An 18,527-nucleotide genomic window follows, 5' to 3' on the forward strand; every position below is an offset into this window, starting at 1 on the left:
GATGAAGGCGCAAATCCAATGATACATCAGCACGTGTGCGGATGGCGGGATTAGAGGATCGATAGGGCTGTCTTCATTATCACTTTCGTCATCCGTAAAATCGCTGCTGAGCTCGCCATAAGGGTTGAGCGAAGTGGGGGAGGTATCCGATTCGATGGATTTAGAGGGGGGAGAAGAGGGAGTCACAGGTGCCGGTTGTACACTCCCCGGAACTTCGAGGACTTCGTCCGGATTGTCTTCATCGTCACCCGTGACGGTGCACGGTCCAGTGATTGCCATGCGATCCAACTCTTCAACAAACTCAGCCCCAAAGCAGCATCGGTGTTCTCAGGGACGCCGTCGACAACATCCTCGTCGAATGACGCCATATCGAACCATTGGGCAGTGTAGCGCACGTGCGCGGGACAGGCCGTGCCTGGCTCCAAAATTCTAGGCGCCGGAGCGACGATGTCACTGGTGTCGAGGACGCAATTTGGAGTCTGAATATGGTACATTAGATGGCATCGGTTAGCAGTGCTATCAGGTACGTACGATCATGATGGCCAGCGCACCCGCATCGTACCGGCTGTGGAGCCCCCTGTCCATGAAAACCCCATTTCGTGGATCATCTACTTCGCGGATCGGTTCGAAATTCGAATCGAGGGGCTGTGGTGAGTTCCGTGACAAGATGTCTGCCATTCCCTTTACAAGAGAGTTAGACTATGCCGATGATGGGTCAAGACGGAGAGACTAACCTGGTTCCCAATATGCCGGTGGACGAGATGCTGCGCCTCACAAAAGTTACCATGCCTGCCAGACAAGATACAGACCTTATCGCGTTGGCCAACAGCGTCCGTGAATCTTTTGTCGCGCGTGCTCAGATGGCTACTCTGCGAGGGACGTTCACGGATGACATCCAAATTCAGCACAAGACGCCCATTGATGTCCTCAGGCGGCCAGATCCGTCCCGCCTGGTTGGGGTTGAGGTCGACAACGCGCCATAATTGACCGCTGCGGACATTTCGCGAGCCGCGCTTGCCAGTAGAATGTTCGACGATATTCGCATGTACGGTGCCAACGAGGTAGACGGCCACGCAGCGCAAGATTTTTTGGGTTTCGCGGTTTTAGAGGTCAACCAGGAGATGGGAATGTCGAGATACCACCACTCTTTCCCACGTGTTTTGTCATTCGTTTCTCTAGTGGGATCATAGTAAACCAGAAGACGTATATTCTCGGCAGGAATGGGTTCAGAGGGAGGTTGGAGTCCCTGCAAGCAGTCCGGGGTGTTGAAGGTTACATGCATATGTTGGTCGTGGTGCAGCTCCGACCGTTTTTAAAGCATCGGGGACGGTCGGCCGGAGCCAAATTTCAGGGTCTCGCAGAGACTCGGAAGCTCGGACCCATACGCATAACTAAAGCTTAAATGGCAACTCTTCTAGATAGATGTAGTTTCTGAGATCTGCCAGCTATGGAAAGCTAATAGTGTGTGGAAAGCGGAACGACCTAGCTTACTTTGAACGCTGAATCCTAGCCAAGAATGAAACCGGCGACGTCCTGGTCAATGTCCCACCGAGTTGCATGACCCAAATACTTTTTGACCCAGGTCGAGTTCAGCACCCTGAAGTTCACACATCCTGCGTCGGTCTCATGCATTCGTCTAGTGGAGGAACCCCTCCGCTCTCTTGACACCAGATGACTCCACGCTTTAACGATGCGCAATCCCATGATAATAAGCTTCGCATCTATGTTCTTTTGGAGTGGAGGCTTCTTTCCCCCACAATTCCCAATATGGGGTATGTCAGAAGGCATGGCTGTGAAGAACCTCTGACCTACTGGTCAAAGCTCCGGACCACCTCCTCTTGCAGTGCCGAGCCGCCAATCACACCTCACAAGTAGCTTCCCGACCGTCCGATTTCGCTTTGTTTGGCGACACTGCGGAGGTTGGGTACATCGGCCCTTGGCTTATCGAGGAAGACTGTGTTGCCTAATGTGCTGCACATTCGAGTTTCGAGCTCGAATCCGACCTTCGAACACCTCTTCGAACGACATCTCGAACTCGGCCGGACCGGACTATTGGAGCAAGAAGTGGACCCTATACATAGCATTAGGTAATGTAGATTAGACATAGATTAGTAGTAGCCCGAAGGTCCGAATCGCTCCGAACGTATATAGGAGGATTCGGATACCTCGTATAGGGACGCTCGGACTCCTCTCTCCCACTTACACTCGACCTCACTCGTTCAAGACGGGTGATTCTTTAACTTACAACTAATACTACTGCTTTACTATACAGTCACTCTTTAGTCTATCTCCCTCTAGGACTGCTCCGAGCCTCGATTCGACCCCTCAACCTTCGGAAACAACACTCGTTCCTCTCCTCTCTCCCGTTCGGACTCCCTTCGGATTGCAGCGACGAGCTTCGGAACACACATAGTACCCCCCATATTGGCATTCGAGCGGTTCTACCTTAGGAGGCAACATTCGATTCGGCCTGGTATCATCTAGCTCTGTCTAGTACGAAGTACGGGCTACCACTGTCGACTCCCCCTCCAGCGGACCCTCTCCTGACGCCTCATTGGGAGGTGTAGAGTACACTAACTCGGAGGATGTCACAAGGTCTGCCTATCAGGAACAGCTTGCATCGGGCCGTGCTACAGACGTTCTCTTGGTGCATCCAGTCATGCCTCCGAAGCAGAGTGTTCCGAACGTCCGGTCTCCGTCTATCCCTGCGTATGGAGGGGATGCCCAACATTGGTCCTGTGCTTCTGTGGGAAGACGAACTATCGCACTGAGGTGGAGGACGTCTCTCAACATCAGCCATCATGCCTGAATTGGACGCTGCGCGTGACAGCTTGCAGAAATCAAGAATCCGAAGCCTATATCCATCCCAATCGTACTGCGTTGTATAAGTTTTCGCTCTTTTCTGTGTTACGTTGGACCAAGGTTGGATCTGAGTATGGCACTCTCTCCGACCGAAGTACACGTCGATTCCAGCAAGCTGGACAACACCAGCGACCTCGCCAAAATCGACTACAACGGTGCTACAGATGTAGTCAAGCAGAAGCAGGAAACCCTCCGTGAAGCGTTCGATGCCGACCCCGGCATCCCTTTCTTCTCCCCCCGCGCCCTCCAATTCGCTTACATCGTCGCTGTCGTACTCTGCTGTTCCGGCGATGCTGGGTACGACGGCACAGTGATGAGCGCGATCAGCTCGATGGTACAGTACCAGCAGTACTTCAACTTGCAAGCGGCGAGCTCGAAGACGGGGATCGTCTTTGGCATCTATACTATTGGACAGATCGCCAGTTTTTTAACGTGTGCGACGTTGCCGGATTGGTTTGGTAGGCGGTGGGGGATGTTGTTGGGGAATTTGTGTCTTGTGTAAGTGAACTTGACGGGCGTCGACGTTTCTGACATTGTTCTGGGTGCTGCAGCACAGGCTCAGTGGTCACAGCTAACGTGAACGCGATGCCAATGTTCATAGCAGGCCGTTTTCTCACTGGTCTGTCTCCACCACATCTAATATCCTGTGCTCACCGTTTCCTATAGGTCTAGGAACCTCCACAGCTGGCGTATCCGCCCGTTCCTACCTCGCTGAGATCACTTCGCCCGCAACGAGGGGCCGCTATGTCGGCCTCCTGAATTCCTTCTTCTATGTTGGACAAATCATCGCTAGCGGTATCGCGATCCCCACTGGGAGGTACAGTGATAACATGCCATGGAGGGCGCCGATTTATGTTCAGGGACTACCGGCAGTCATCAACGTTGTCCTAGTCGTGAGCTTCTCGTCTGCTCCTTCCTGGCCTCACCTCATATACCCAGCTCGGACTTCCGGAATCCCCTCGCTGGCTCTACACCAACGGCAAGACCCAGCAAGCAACGCAAATCCTCGCAAAGTATCATTCAAAGAACAACGACATCAACTCCCCAATGATCCAGCTCCAACTAGCAGAGATCGAGGAGTCCATCTCTCCAGATGGGAGCGACAGGCGGTGGTGGGACTTCCGCCCGCTGTTCAAGACCCGCGCCGATAGGTATCGAATCTGGCTGGTCACGCTAGTTGCGGCTGGCAGTAGCTGGGCTGGCAACGGGCTGCTAACGAACTACCTGACGATCTTGCTTAACCAGGCGGGGATCACGTATGCCCAATCTGTCCTATCCTCGCCGGAGCTGATTTAGGTGGCATTAGGGATCCGGACCGTCAGCGGGTGCTCAACTTCGTCAATAGCGTTACTTCGTTCATTGGTGCTCTGCTAGGGACGGCATCAGTCGACTATGTCGGGAGACGAACGATCGTCCTAACCGCCATCTTCGCCTGTGGCACTGGCAGGCAAGTTTTTCCTCGTATGGCTTGATACCCCGCTGAGCGAAATGCCAGGGTAATCATTGCCGGCCTTCTGTCGACCGCAGGGACCAATGTTGCCCAGGCCAACGCGGGTATATCGTTCATCTTCTTATTTATGGTGTTCTTCAGCTATGGCTGGACGCCGATGCAGGCTCTCTATCCTGTGGAGGTAATGAGCTACGAAGGACGTGCAAAAGGCCTTGCTTGGTATACGCTTATCTCACAGGGAACCAACTGGTGAGTATCAGCCGGACTCGGTGTGCGAGTGCTGAGAAATGGGAAGTGTGAATACATTTGCAATGCCCGTTGCTTTAGCCAACATCCAGTGGAAGAGTAAGTCATCGATTATCCCTCACGTAATCTGATTGTTGATCCTCGTTTGAAGCATACATCATATTCGGCGTGTTTGACTTCTGTTTGCTGGGCGTCGTTTGGTACTACTTCGTGGAACCCAAGCAGCTCACACTCGAAGAGATGGATCAAGTGTTCGCCTCCGACAACCCGAGGCTGACATCGCTCGAGTTGCAGAGAGTTGCCAAAGAGAGGAGACGAACGCTGAAGCTGAGGCACATGGAGAAAGCCGCTGTGTGAACTGCTAGCCAGATCTCTTTGCCTCGCTTAGTGTATTGAGTGGTCGGGTCGATGTGGTTTAACTGGTATTTTCCGGAATATTCATGTACGGTGTGAGCCGATGAACAGAATCTTGAGGGACACTCTCCCATATGCGTGTCTCCCTCGTTGTCGTACGAGCAACTCTTGAGTGATGGACCCATACAGCGTCTCTTCAGTCTTGAAGAGTCTTGGAGGGTCAGATTACATTACATTATCACATTATGACGACAATAATCTAGTAGGCGTGGTTCGAGCAGTGCGTTTACGAGTGGGGAATATGCTAATTCTAGCGATACATTTCTATGCGTTCCGAATCCAAGTCCCTCTTATCCACTTCGCACAGCATCGATACCATCGGCCATCAGTGCTCTCTCGTAGAGATAGTGCAACTGGGGTAAAACCCATTTCCACAGCCATCTAGGTCGGCTTCCCTCCTGACCATGATCAGAGGGATCGCAGTTCAGGCTCCAAATGTTCAGATCGAAGATAACATCGTCTGATTTTTTGTCGTCTGCCGGGGGTTGGCGACGGTTGACCCAGAAGAAGTGTACTCCAACAAACCGCGCCGCAGGCCGGTTCGAGCCGAAGGCGACTGCGGTGTACGATCTTGGTAGTTGGGAGTCCGCGTATATCCGGTCTCGGCCTGTGTCGACTATTTGGAAGGCATCGAGAAACGCCGCGCCGTTCGGTGCGTAGTTGTCGATAGGCCACTGGCTAGGCAGGACGGACAAACGTTCCTTTCCTGATGAAGGGTCTAGAAGAGTGTTGTTTGGATCGACTGGAAACGGGAATGTCTAAGGAACCACCTGTTGATATACGAACCGTTGCTCACCAATCTCAAGTCCCACATACTCTTTCACAACTTGCGGGAACGTGCTCACTGCCCATTTCTCGAAAGCAAAAGCCTTTAGAGTGAAAAATCCACGAGCAAAACGGGCGAGCACGACGCGTTCTTCGTCTTCTGCCGACAGGGCCTCTGATGCGGCTTGAGATAGTCCCGATATGTCGCTCCTTGCTATGCTGTAGGTCCATGTATCTCCTAACCAAGGGTTCCCCCGTGGGTTGAGGAGCTTCGCGAGTTTGGATTCCTCTAAAGCAAGTGGTATTCCAACAGCACCCCGAATTGCGGAACCTGGTTGCGTGGTGGTGCGATACAAGAGATACAGTGGTATCACGCCTGGGGCAGCGAGTAGCGAGCTGAAGAGCAAAAGACGCGTCGAAATTGGCATAGTTTGCCGAAAGAACAGTCTCGCCAAGTTTGTTATTGTCTAGCGAGCGATAAAGACCTCGTATGCGGTCTTTTCATACTCTGCGAAGTGAACATGGAACAGCGCACGGGTTCTGGCGCCGGCTTCGAATCGCTCAGGGGTTAGGGTTATGAACAATCCTATGCCTTTTACAATCAGTGGACAGCACCGCCATCGCCGCGCGGGATTCCCTTCCTTGTTCCACGACAGTCTGGTGACCTCCAAAGCAAATATTTCTGCGCTCAATATCGAGTCAAGGCCATACGAGACGCGCGTCTTGCTGGCTGATTGCCGCAGCGCAGATCTTGCAGCTGTTCTATGCACTCCTCGATTTTTTCTACTGATCTTATCCTGTGACCGAGTTGACGGCACCGGTACGGACCCACGCAACGGGTCAAAAGCCTCTGCCTTTTTCGAGTTCGGCTACTTCGGTCCTCTTATGCCCGATTCGGCATACATGCTTGACTTTCGACCGATGGACTGGATCACTGAACCGCTCTGTTTCCCGTGGTGCCAGATCCGGGCGCGGCAGGGTTACAACTTCTAGAATATCTAGGATTTTGATCGCGCCGTCAAAGGGTGTTGTTCGACTGCCACAAGAGGGAAGCCACCCAATAACCGTCTCAGCTTTGCTTTCTCGATGTCAATCAGGCCCGTTCCGCTCCTACACGCCTAAACTGACGTGTGGCAAGCCCCCGCTCTCACGTTCTGCCGTCCCGCCGGCGTCGGTCCTTCTCTAGCGTCCGTACGGTGTTCGGCCGTAGGCTTAGAGATTCCCGGGCGGGCCATCTTGCCAGGTACCGGTTCTCTCCGTGGATTATTCCGAAAGATAATCCGGGTTGTTGACCACACGCGCAGAGTTTATTTCGGTACCGACTGTCTCACCGAAACGCCCTGACCGCTCTGTATTATGGTGGACGTATGTGGACAGTTACGTTGGTCGGCTGATAAGGGGTCCCAGCTGTCCAAGAACGGCTTCCACCCACAGCTTTGTTGGACACCGACCATGTGCTCCACGTCGGGCTTTAGAGCACTGATTAGATTATTTATTTATTTATTTCTGAGTCTGAATTTTTGAACCCAGCACTCATTGTTCCCCCAACGGCAGGTCCAGCATGAACTGCCGTTTTTGGCAAGTGCTCTTGTCAAGAATGAAATCAAAATTCAGCAAGTACTACTCTAGTAAAGACTGACAGGAGTTGGGCATCTACACTAATATTATTGAGATATTCATACCACTCACTACCTCATGCTGCTGGCAAGTTGCCAGCAGCTCCTCTAAGCACCTTCTTCAATTCCAAATGTTCACTGTGATGTTCTCCTGGTAGTCCATGTACCAGAGGTTCACTGCCAGCAGGGCCAGCCATCAAGTTCACTGGCACCTGGATTCCAGCTTGCTGCTCTCCTTTGGTGACCACATTCTCCTTTGCTGCTTCAGCAGCAGCAAGCACACCCTGAACAATGTCCTCCACATCCAGGAGGCTCTCTGAACGTTCACTTGGTGCTACTACTGGGCCAGGGCTGGCCTCAGCTTCTTGCAGGTTGTTCAGCTTGAATGCAAGACAGTATTCATTGCACTGGTGGAGGATAGGGAAATCATCAAAACTTGTGTTCAGGTTGCCCTTGCTGAAGACAGCACCCATCTGGCTGGATACCAGTATCAGCGAGTCTGGTGTGTGCCAGTAGATGTACTCACAAGTTCGTCATAATCTGGGGGTTGCTCAGCATTGTCAGTGAGCCTGGTTTCTGGTTAGCATCAACCAGCATCCAGAAGCAAACTATGTACATACCCTGGTAGTCTGAAATGAATGCCATGCCAAAGGTCTTCTGGTACTGAATATGCTGGAAAAAGGAAAGATACTGTGCAACCAGTCCAGCAGGGCCTTTGACAAACCTCAGGACTGGGGAAGAGTTACAGATGAACTTCATGAAGTTCTTCCAGGTTTTCCCCTCTTGGACCAGCTGGCCAATCACCTTCTCCTCAATCAGAGTCACCAGTCCTCCACACTGTGAAGGACTGTCTTTCCCATACTGGAAGAGACCACCCTGCACCATGCAGGTCTCTGGATGCTCCAGCTGGCTGGCTGGCTAGTTCAGGTTCATCTCCAGATACTGCTGGATGAATGACTTGGCCAGCTCATGCAGCGCAGTGGCCCAGTACAGAAGGCTTGCTTCTTGCTCCAGGAATGTCGATTCTGCTGGGATGTCAACACAATGACAGGGTCCACCAGGCTTGCTCCACACAAAGTACTGTTTAGCAGTGACATCTGTGGGATGTCCCACCAGAAAGGGCTGGGCAATGCCCCTTTCCATGTCACAGGGAACTCACCCAGAGTGAGGTGTGTGAGGTGTGCCATCTTGAAGGTGCTGGGCTGGCCAAGCATGTTCTTGGCCTGTTCATCCACTTGCAGGACTGCCAGACAACCATCAGCTTCATAGTTGATCTGCATCAAAAACCTGCTGGTGATCAATTCCTGCCAGGTTATGACTGGGATCGGCAAGAACAGGCTGTGTGCCATAATTTTCATTGCTGGCATGCAGTCAGCAATGAAAATCAGACCAGCACTACTTGTTGATGCACAATTCACTTTGGATACCTTGCAGTGATCAGAGTGTTGCAAGGCATGGCTGATTGCTGTGCTGTCTGGGCTATCCTCTTCTTGCCTTGCAACCCACTTGGTGGGATGAGGGGGAATTGCATTTGCAAGGGGATGCTAACAAAAATTTAGATTGGAATACCAGCATCTCACATTCATATTCCTTACCTTGGTTTGGCTGGATGCTGCTGGTCCTGGAGCTGATGCAGCTCCAGAATGAGCAGCATTGGCTCCAGTAGCAACCCCTGGGTTCAGACATAGCCCAGCAATGACAACTTTAGAATGAGGCATGCCCTCGGTCTAACAATGCCCTGGATCAGTCCCAGTAACATGTAGTGCTGGTACACAATGAATTGCTTCCTCTATCCACAGACTTACAGCTGGCCAGACCTCCTTCTTGATCAGGAGGAAGATTTCAACCAGATGGTTGGGCTGGAAAATGAGCATTGTCACACCATTCTTCACATGTGGCTTGAAGCATTGCTGGTATACTGCTGGGACAGTCAGATTCTTCTCCAAATTGGCCAACCTGGGTCCACACAGCTTGAAGAAATCCAGCTGGAAAGGAAACTCATGTCCATCCCACTGTATCTTCCAATGCAGTTGGGTGAATATATACTGCTTCAGTTCAGAAGCCAGTAGAGTTGCTGGGATGTTATTCAGGTGCTCTGATGTATTCTGGACTTGCAATTAGTAGTCTGGTTTGCTGGCATCCAGCAAACCTGGCACTCACCCCCAGCTGCCTTGACTTGCTCTTCCCTTCAACCAGATGCTGGATGGACACATCCACTTGCATCATCTCTGCATGAGGCACATTGACAGCCATCTTGACAAGCTGGCACTGCTAGGAGTACATGGCATGATTGGCATTATAGCCCAGTGGGTGGTACTGGTGTTCAAAGCAAAACCTGGCCCAGCAGCAAGCCCTGGGAACTGGTTTGCAGCATGATACACTGGTATGTGACCAGCAAATGCTGGGACAGGACCAGCATATGCAGGTGCTTGACCAGTGAACACTGGTACATGACCAGCATATGCAGGTACAGGCACTGTATCTGCACTTCCAAATGCACCAGCAAAGGGGTGGTTGAAGTGTGGACTAACAGCCTGCACAGGTGACTTGCCTCCTGGGATCAATCAGTTTTGAAATGGTACCAGCTGGCAAAGGAGTGATGCACCCTGATAGATATTCCACTGGGCACCAGACATTTGATGGCAGATTTCCTGTACAACCTCCAGGGAGATCATGTTCATTGCTGGCCCAGGGGGTTGGGCAGCACCAGCAGCACCAGCAGCACCAGCAGCAGCAGCAGCAGCAGCAGCAGCAGCAGCAGCACCAGCAGCACCAGCAGCAGGCCAGCACACTGTGCCTGCCTTGGCTGCATAGTGGTCAAAACAAGAGGGGCAGACGATTTGGGCTGGGAGCATCTTGCCATTGCTATCCCTGGGCATGATCATCTGCCAGGGACCTTTGGGGGGGATAGTGATGTTGCAGCTGGGATGGCTGCAACATCCCCCTTCCCACTCAGTGACCAAGGGCAACAGATCCATATGAAGGCAAAAGAGACAGTACAACCTGGGAGAGTGGTGTGAAATGCAGTAGACAATGGGGTGAAAAAACAAGTTTGCTCCTGAGGAAATTTAGTTGCGGGTTACTGACCAGCCTTGTCTGGTCAGCAACCCTCTCCTGGTGTCTGAAAACATCCACCCAAGCCAGCGTGGAATGGACAGGTTGAGAATGCACCAGCCACTTCCATGCCATGCATTGCTGGGGAATTGGTTCAGGAAGCCAGATGCACTTTCTGGGTGTCCCTGAGCTTTGTTTGGTAATGTGTTGCTGCACTGACCCAGCGCAGTGGATGTGCCCATATCTGTGTGCATCCACTGTGCTGGGGTCAGTCAAGAACACATTATCTCTTCACGTACCAGCCATCCAGTAACCCAGGGCACTGCAGGTGTATGAGCCTATGCCAGGAGAGCCACGGCCAAACCAGTATGTGCAGACAGGTGGGTCTTTGTGGTCGAGTCATGTACAGACACACATTGCTGATTCCCAGCCATGTTTGATAGTGCCAGATAGTGTACTTCATCCACTGGTGGAGAAGTACTACCAGTACAGGTATGGTGACAAGAAGATGCTGGCAGTCATTTTGGAGTTGCTTGACCTCCAGTCAAACAACTGGACACTGTTGTAAGCATGCCCTCAGCAGCCAGTACTGGATCATGTGCTGATCCAGCTCCATAGCACAAAAACACTGCAAAGATGCCACAGGAAGTGGAGTCTGTTGTCAGTGAGGCAGCAAGTGCACACTGTTGTGACAATTGGACTGTACATTGAGAAAATTGGCCAGCATTCTGCAAATCAGCTGGGATCAAAATCAATTCAAGATCACCTTCGAGATGAGCAGATCCTGGTCTCTCAGTGAGCCCAGATGCTGCAGGGCCTGGATGTGTGCTGATAACAGAGCCACAGGCAGCTGGTACAAGAGTAACAGCAGCAGGCAGATCTGACTGGGAATATGCTCTGATGAGCCAAGCACCTGAGGCGAGCTGTCCATTGGAGTGCTGGGGTGCATGAGTGCTGGTCAGCAGACCAGCATGACAAATGGCAATGGTTCAGACTGTTCTTGCATGTTGGGTTGGATAACTTTTCAAATTACATCCTCTGGCTGAAGGTCTGGTGGACAAACTCCAACCCATGGCTCATTGCCAGTTTTTATCTGGAGGCAGCATCCAGGTTCCAAGGTGAGTGCTTTGCCCTGCAGTCCCAGTTCCTTGGCTGACTGGGATCAGGAATCCTGCTGCTCACCCAGAGTGATCCTGGCTCTGAGAATCATGGCATGGCAAATGCCCAGACTACCCTGCACCAGATGCTGGACCCAGACCTGCATGGCATGCTCCAGCATCAATGGATGTGCAGTCATTCAAATATCAAGCCAGAAATCTTTTGGTTGAAGCTGTGGCACCAGTGGGCAGAGGGGTGGGAGGCAATGTTCCAGGAGGGGCTGGATGAAGGATGGTACCACAGTAACGATGAGCTGGAACAGTGCATAGCACTGTACCAGCCTCATGTCCCAGTATTGATGAATTGCCAGTTTGGTCTTTCACTGGCTCATGGTCCCCATGATCCAAGCCAATCTTGATCACTTTGGGCACATTCACAACTCCAGCAAGCCATGCAAAGACAATAAGAAGGCCATGCCTGCAGAAATCCCAGCTATGCTGCTGGAGAATCCAGCAGCATATGGTCCATACCATGACTACAAGGCCAGTTGCATGGGCTGGCAGACTTGGCAAGATCTGGGCTGACAATGGTGATGCAGATTGGCATTTTGCAAGAGCATCTCGAGATAGCTGGACATCTCTATGCTCCTGCAGGGCATGAGGTGTTCCAGCTGGTGCCACAGACATTTGCAGAGCATGCCCAGCATGCATATATTGGTATGTGACACAGTTTCCTGGTCAGAAGGCATGCTGACATAGCTGGGCCAGTGCTTTGTCACCCTGAGGTGAATTGTGCAAGCTTCTGGGAAGTCTATTCCCTCATGCTGCACCACTTGGCAGCAGATGATGGTGCACTGCAGGAGGTCATCCAAGCAAATGCAATGTGTGAAGCCATGCTTGCCAATGAGTATGTTGACATCATGGCTGGGAAACCATATTGTGAACCAGCAAACGTGGGAGTTGGTTGCTGGCATAGCATTGGGGCAGCCAATGCTATGCCAGGAAGTGATGCTGATGCCAAACCAGAAGGAACAACCCAATCTGAAGAAGAGATTTTGGAGGATGGCAGAGATGAGGATTTGCTGAATGTTGAGCTGACAGTGACTGGATAGCATAGCATAGATTGTTGTACAGTAATTTATGGAGTTGTGGAACTGTTTAGAACTGGGGGGAGAAGGGAGACCTGGTACCCTGGTCCCCGGGGTACCAGGGAGCCAGCCAGATGAGAGAAGATCAAAGTAATATATTACTGGTAGTCCTACATGACATGGGAGTCCAGCCTATTTGAGAGTCCCATCCACAACATGTTCTGAGACAGTGGCCCAGGAAGGACCCACTGGTGGCTCTGTCCTATGGTGTGATGACACTGGACCAGCTCACTGGTTGGCCTCCCTTTCTGCATGAGCCCAGTCATGGCTGGACTGGTTGGGGAGGACTTGTGTCATGGTATGCGCCAGCACATTGCACTAGCATGTTTCAATCTGGCCCAGCTCCATGTCTGTTGCATCCACAAATGATGCTGTCTGGTTGATGCATTTGTTGACAAGATTCTTGCACTTCTGCCAAGGGGTGTTGAGGTGAGCATGCCATTGCTGGAGCAGATATAGGGCCAGCAGTTCATACACAAAGAACTGTTTGGTTATTTCTGCCTGTTTGAAATAGGGTTCCTTGCTGCTGACACTGAAAAAATTCATTGTCTTGTCCATATGTTCTTTCCAGTTGTTGTTGCTGGACCATGGCCAGTCTACAATGCCAGGAGGACATTGGCCCTAGTTGCTGGTCAGTGACCAGCAACAGCTGGGGGAGGGAAAGATGCACAAGGGGACCAATCAATGCAAGTAGGCACTTGCTGACATCATCAGCAAGGAACTGGCATTCCTCCAGTATTTTGCACATGTAGGGGCCAGCATACTGCATGCCAGCAGGCATGTGGAAATACTTGATCAATGCTGTTGTCTCCTGTTCCCAATCCTGGATGGTCATGAGCAACAGAGTAAGGTGAGTGAGCATTTGAGGACACACCTTGTTCACCACATCCTGGATCTCCAGATTGTTGTCATCTTCCAGGAGCCATGCATCTCCTTCCTGGCCTGGCTTGCCAGGCAAGCCCAGGGCAGCAGTGTGCACCAGAGGATGCATGTGTGCCATGCTCTCAACTGCTGAGTCTGGGAGAATGTAGCCAGGGAATTCTCCAGCAGAATACTGGAGTGTGCAGATGGGGATGGCCAGGGGGATCCACTGCCAGCGATGTTTGATTTGCTGGTCCAGCATCTCTGTCAGGAGAGTGAGACAGGTGTGCTGGAATACCAGCATGACATGCCTTCATACTGGCAGTCTTTGAACTTGCTGTACCAGCAACAATCTGGGGAGGCATCAGATAGGCAGCTGGGATGAGAGGGAAGGGAGAGGGACATACAGAGCCAGGAGATTGGGGTTCCACAGGCATCACGCTTGGCAATGAGCCTCAGGACACACCAGTGAAAGCACAGGTTCAGCTGGTTGTCCCAGAAGTACCATGCATGCATCCAAAGCTGGACCACTCCAGCTTTGGATGCCTGTTCTTCTTCGACCTCTTCTGCATCCAGCATTGATTCCTCTGGCTCAGGGGTGTTGGGCTGAGGCTGCATCTGCTGGCCTAGCAAGTACTGGGAGGCTGGGGGAGTGAGGGGGAGGGAGGGGGAGGGAGGGGGAGGAGGAGGGTTGCCAGTTGCTAGGAGGTGAGGCGTTGACATTGCTGGGCTCTGAGGGGGTGGTCTGGCAAAACAGGTAAATGAGGGGCCATAGTGAGCTGGGTGGATCAAGTTGAGCAGTGAGAGTACTAGTGGTAGCAAACAACAACCACAAGTTGTTCTTTGCTGGTTGTTTGACCAGCAGGAGCAACTTGCCTGGAGGGAGAATGCACAGCATCTGGACCCTGCCCTTTTCCCATGGTCATGCCCATAGTGATGCTTATCACCAACATGCAGCCACATGGTGGACCCCTAACAAGCAGTCCACATATGTCCACCATACTCACTGCATTCTGCACAGCCTGATGCTGAGGTTTGGGCAGGGCTTTCAGGGCATCTGGTTGTAGGATCAGCCAGACAGGCTCAGGTTGTCTTTATACCCCCCTGTTATCTTGGCATATAGCTTATACCCTGCTCTTTTCTCCCTCAGTGTTGTTTAGTCTAGCCAGTCTCAATAATATCAGCAGATTATACACATATTAATATTAGCAGGGATATGACAGATAACCTCTTCCAGGACTTCCACCAGTGCTTCTTTTGGGCTGTGCCTCTTCTTTGCATCAAATAATCCTTACTAATATTAATATTCCACTCTATTCTACCATCACATTTCTGGTATGGAGGCACCCACAAAAAGCAAAAACAAAACTTTTTCACTCTCTGTCTAGGCATGTCTTTGTGCTCATTCAACCACCTCATGCCTTCCAGCAATGCTGCTAAAGCTCTCAAGAAGGCTGTCAATGACATGATGCCCACCGTGCATGCCGCCTTCTTCAGTATGATTCATCAACTTGAAGGGGAACTAGTACTGGAGGAAGAGTGAGTAATTCATTTGCCTGAGGAACCACACAATCACATTTCACCTAAATGTTAACACAAGGTCCATCAATCCAGCTCTTTGACCACCAGCAAACCAAAACAGTCTTTTGGTGGTGGTTGCAGACATGACTAGCCTCAAAGCTGATCACCATGGGCTAGAAGACTGCCTCGACCATGTCACCAGGGATCTCAAATCCACTCAAAAAAGCCTTGCTGAGCTGCAGGAAGGTTATGATGGTGTGGGTTATCTCAAACCTTGTAAATGGCACACCTGCTTTGGTGACCTTTCCTCCAATGACCCCCATTCCATCCAAGACAGTGCCCAATGTGTGGCCAAAAAAAGGAAGAGTGTGCTTGACAAAGTCAACAAGGAGATATGGCAAAGGCTTCAGGTTTGAGCTCATCAGGCAGCAGTAGTCTTTGTGCTCACTGCATAAACAGAAGAAGCTTGTCAGCACAGTCCACAACATTATTGGCTTTGACAAGAGCATAGCAGAAGGGAAGATGCTGGGTAAGGAGAAGTACAAACCTCAAGCGGAACTGGGTGCAGAGCCTGTCCTGGTACCTGATTAGAGTAAGGAATGGAAGGCTGAGGAGAACTTTGCCATTATGGACCTGACCATTAAGTTGGTCCAAAATATGCACAAGGTTTGTCAGGTGTCAGGGAATCACATGATCACATTTCATCAAGCTCACTGATGTCAGTCTGCAACACCTCTGGTTGAAGAGGGCAAAGAGGCTTGGCTGTCATACACAAATCTCAGGGATATTTTCCATGTCCACTGGGGCCAAATGAAGAAACAATTTGAGGGTGAGAATGACATATACAAGAGAGCTCAGCAGGACAGATGGGCACTTGAAGGAAGACTGTCTGAAAGGTGCAACACAGTGAGCAAATCATCTGTCTCCACTTGGCAGATCCACTCACCTCATGAATAGTGCTACAACTGGTGTGTTAAGGGTGCCATTCTCCTGGCAAAAGAGAAGGGGATCAAGGATGTTGATCAGTTTGTCTCTGACCTCCTCCACAAATCCTGAATGCTGGAAGAGAGGTCCTGGGAAGATGAGTGTGATCCAGACACCCAGCACATCTGGTGGCAGCAGATGTGTCAGTCAGATGATTTGAGCAGGGTTCAAAAGAAAGACCACACATCTGCATGGGAGATATTATGCCCAACTTGGATGTCTCTGCCAGTAAGTATGTCTGATTCATTCCCCATACCAGCCATTAACACAGCATGTAGTTCTTCTTGTTCCTCTCCTTGCTGGTGTGCTGGAAAGAACTGGGTGAGCTGGAAGCAGCAGCCTCCCAAAGGGGCAAGAAGAAACCCCCCACACCTCATATTGATAGGGGGAACACTTCTGATCTTCTTCCTCATCCTGACTTCCCACCCTTCCTGTTCATGGTCAATCTAACATGGAAGGAGGAAGAGATGGCAAACCACCTGTGCTTCACATTTGTAGATGCAGTACCACCATCAATCACCACTGAGATAGTATGTGAACTTCAACAGCTGAATGGGCCTTGGATTCATCCAGACTGCTACCAAACAGTTGACAAACATTGATAAAGTAGTACAAAGCCAATTTTAGGACAGATCAACTATCAGAAGCAGGATGCTCACTTGAAAGGAAACACAATATTATTGGCTGATTGGCTCTCTGCTCTACTTGTCTCATCACTTATAGACATTTCTCATAAGGCATTTGTGCCAGATGCCCCTACCAGTCTGGCCCAACCTGTAGAATGGGATGGTTAGCATCAATTTAAGAACAAATAGGTGAAATGTGCTTGAGTGGGTGCCAAGCACCCTAGGAGTAGGGTAAACTCACTTTGTTAAGACCCATTGTCACCCAGATCCTACCTGAATCAGTGGTGACTGTAGCATGAGCTGCCACTCCAGACAGCTCATGTGCTTCCATGATGGGCAGTGATCCATGCTGCTCATCTCCTTCCAGATATGAGTCTGGTACCCAACAACCTACCTTGAGCTCAGGACTTGATTGCATTTCAGATATACGAGAACATGGGAGAGGCAGGCCAGGGAGGAGTCCAACAAAGAGATAGTCAATTTGTGAAATGTGATCATGTAGTTCCCCAGCAAAGGAACACCAGCACTTACTAAGGCTTATAGATGCTTGACAGCTTGCACAGCTGTTTCGGCACCAGCCATGCTACCTCCACAAATGTTCAGGTGACCTCCTCCCCATTTTGACCATGCACAAACACTTGGCAAAGTTCTCCTACCCATGAGTGGCCAGGTCAGATGTGATGCAGGATGAGTGCATTGCTTTTTTGTGGATGGTTCTTCTCCACTGCATGTATCTTGTGCCCCTCCCAGAGCAGGGCTCCATGTGCATGGACTTGGCAGGTGAGATATTTGAATCCTGCTGGTGAGTTACGCAAATGTTTGTGACAGATTTGTAACTGCCCAGTCAGGTCATCACTTTGTCAGATTGGGTGGCTTCTGAACCACTTCAGCAAATGTGTATATGCTTGCTCATCTAGGGTAGAATTTAATCCTATCCCAGCAGGGCTGCATTGATTGTGATCTGTGCAGACATTCAATAGGTAAGATATCATCCACACAAAGGGTGGACCTACAAGAAACTAAATTCTGGGGGCCCTCCTGTAACTTGGCCAGTGCTGCCAATGCCCCAGTCTGACTGTGATTGCACACCCCTGCAAACATGATATTTCCTGCCAGTTGGGCTAGGGGATCTTCCTCCACATCCCGAAGTATGAGGGCCTATTTGACAGTCAGGATCCTGATGTCATCAGCAGATTTGACATACCATCTGTACAAGGGAGATGTACCATTTGAACTCTCAGGCAAATGTCACCTCCATCTGACTGCCTTGATGATTGTTGGTGTTGAAACTCTTCAGTAGCTTGTTGAGTCGCTCAAAGATAAATGTCCAAAATCCATGGACAGGGCCATACCAGCATATCTGCTCAGGCATGTGTGAAATCCAATGATAAGTTGGGGTGACTGACAAAGGGCTGTAGATCTACAGTGTCAGATCAGCTCATGGGCCAGGGAAAGGAAGCATATGAGGGATGGGGACAAGGGTAGATAATAGGTGCAATGTGATCATGTGGTTCCCCAGTGAACCTGGTCTCAATAAGGGAGCAAAGGGGAAACATCAGTGGGTTACTGAAATATGATCATGTGATTCCCCATGGCAGAGGAATAGGATGATGAACTGTGCAGGCTTACCTCCACAAACTTGACAAAAAATTGTCAGTAGAGGGTGTGTGCACACACAACATCTTGCTCCGAAATGTGTTGCCACACATAGATCTTGATGGCTGTTGTTAGGGCAACACAGGCTGACTAAGTCTGCTCACCTAAGAGTGCCAAGAGTCTAAGCAGGCAACAAGGAAGTGGAGTAGACCTGATGACTAAGACCTATCTACAGTATAGGTACCTGTGGATGATCCTAAGAGACCAAGTCTGAAGAGACAGTCCCC

The 18,527-nt window shown here is 50.7% G+C and overlaps 6 protein-coding genes across 6 annotated transcripts; 2 read left to right on the forward strand and 4 right to left on the reverse strand.

The window, feature by feature from the left end:
* Window positions 1–182: 182 nt before the first annotated feature.
* Window positions 183–1,000, reverse strand: DACRYDRAFT_108575 (uncharacterized protein; the record flags this gene model as incomplete). Its single annotated transcript, XM_040768684.1, has 4 exons — window positions 183–479; window positions 532–681; window positions 735–950; window positions 989–1,000. The coding sequence occupies 4 exons, from the start codon at window positions 998–1,000 to the stop codon at window positions 183–185; spliced, it is 675 nt and encodes a 224-aa protein (XP_040627405.1).
* A 1,204-nt stretch (window positions 1,001–2,204) lies between these two features.
* On the forward strand, window positions 2,205–5,027 carry DACRYDRAFT_68019 (general substrate transporter). Its single transcript, XM_040775864.1, has 8 exons — window positions 2,205–3,360; window positions 3,414–3,481; window positions 3,529–3,755; window positions 3,802–4,118; window positions 4,169–4,313; window positions 4,347–4,561; window positions 4,608–4,657; window positions 4,710–5,027. Exons 1-8 carry the CDS (start codon window positions 2,936–2,938, stop codon window positions 4,913–4,915), a joined length of 1,653 nt encoding a protein of 550 aa, XP_040627406.1. The 5' UTR covers window positions 2,205–2,935; the 3' UTR covers window positions 4,916–5,027.
* A 104-nt stretch (window positions 5,028–5,131) lies between these two features.
* Window positions 5,132–6,269, reverse strand: DACRYDRAFT_22971 (uncharacterized protein). The gene is made up of 2 exons (XM_040773038.1): window positions 5,769–6,269; window positions 5,132–5,714 (listed from the first exon to the last, which is right to left on the reverse strand). Exons 1-2 carry the CDS (start codon window positions 6,163–6,165, stop codon window positions 5,263–5,265), a joined length of 849 nt encoding a protein of 282 aa, XP_040627407.1. The 5' UTR covers window positions 6,166–6,269; the 3' UTR covers window positions 5,132–5,262.
* A 1,161-nt stretch (window positions 6,270–7,430) lies between these two features.
* DACRYDRAFT_16533 (uncharacterized protein) lies at window positions 7,431–10,841 on the reverse strand (the record flags this gene model as incomplete). Its single annotated transcript, XM_040771203.1, has 13 exons — window positions 7,431–7,826; window positions 7,880–7,929; window positions 7,974–8,267; window positions 8,513–8,691; window positions 8,781–8,897; window positions 8,949–9,025; window positions 9,159–9,458; window positions 9,514–9,581; window positions 9,689–9,907; window positions 9,959–10,356; window positions 10,441–10,669; window positions 10,707–10,793; window positions 10,823–10,841. 13 exons carry the CDS (start codon window positions 10,839–10,841, stop codon window positions 7,431–7,433), a joined length of 2,433 nt encoding a protein of 810 aa, XP_040627408.1.
* A 473-nt stretch (window positions 10,842–11,314) lies between these two features.
* DACRYDRAFT_40140 (uncharacterized protein) lies at window positions 11,315–12,334 on the forward strand (the record flags this gene model as incomplete). Its single annotated transcript, XM_040774473.1, has 5 exons — window positions 11,315–11,525; window positions 11,574–11,826; window positions 11,876–12,051; window positions 12,120–12,221; window positions 12,273–12,334. Coding segments are annotated over 5 exons (804 nt in total), but the record flags the coding sequence as incomplete, so codon positions are not given.
* A 636-nt stretch (window positions 12,335–12,970) lies between these two features.
* On the reverse strand, window positions 12,971–14,236 carry DACRYDRAFT_16534 (uncharacterized protein; the record flags this gene model as incomplete). The annotated part of the gene is made up of 6 exons (XM_040771204.1): window positions 12,971–13,273; window positions 13,359–13,475; window positions 13,527–13,777; window positions 13,833–13,866; window positions 13,921–13,954; window positions 13,980–14,236. 6 exons carry the CDS (start codon window positions 14,234–14,236, stop codon window positions 12,971–12,973), a joined length of 996 nt encoding a protein of 331 aa, XP_040627410.1.
* Window positions 14,237–18,527: the final 4,291 nt, after the last annotated feature.

This window comes from Dacryopinax primogenitus (assembly GCF_000292625.1).
Source record: "Dacryopinax primogenitus strain DJM-731 SS1 chromosome Unknown DACRYscaffold_12, whole genome shotgun sequence".
In the NCBI taxonomy this organism is placed as follows: Eukaryota; Fungi; Basidiomycota; class Dacrymycetes; order Dacrymycetales; family Dacrymycetaceae; genus Dacryopinax; species Dacryopinax primogenitus.

Excerpts from the sequence above, each read along its gene's own strand:
- DACRYDRAFT_22971 (XM_040773038.1), bottom strand. The coding sequence starts at position 6,165 with ATGCCAATTTCGACGCGTCTTTTGCTCTTCAGCTCGCTACTCGCTGCC. Across the intron at positions 5,715-5,768 it reads GTATGTGGGACTTGAGATTG|TCGATCCAAACAACACTCTT; the intron begins GTGAGCAACGGT and ends TCCCGTTTCCAG.
- DACRYDRAFT_68019 (XM_040775864.1), top strand. The coding sequence starts at position 2,936 with ATGGCACTCTCTCCGACCGAAGTACACGTCGATTCCAGCAAGCTGGAC. Across the intron at positions 4,314-4,346 it reads CCTGTGGCACTGGCAGGCAA|CGAAATGCCAGGGTAATCAT; the intron begins GTTTTTCCTCGT and ends TACCCCGCTGAG. Across the intron at positions 4,562-4,607 it reads ATCTCACAGGGAACCAACTG|TGTGAATACATTTGCAATGC; the intron begins GTGAGTATCAGC and ends AGAAATGGGAAG.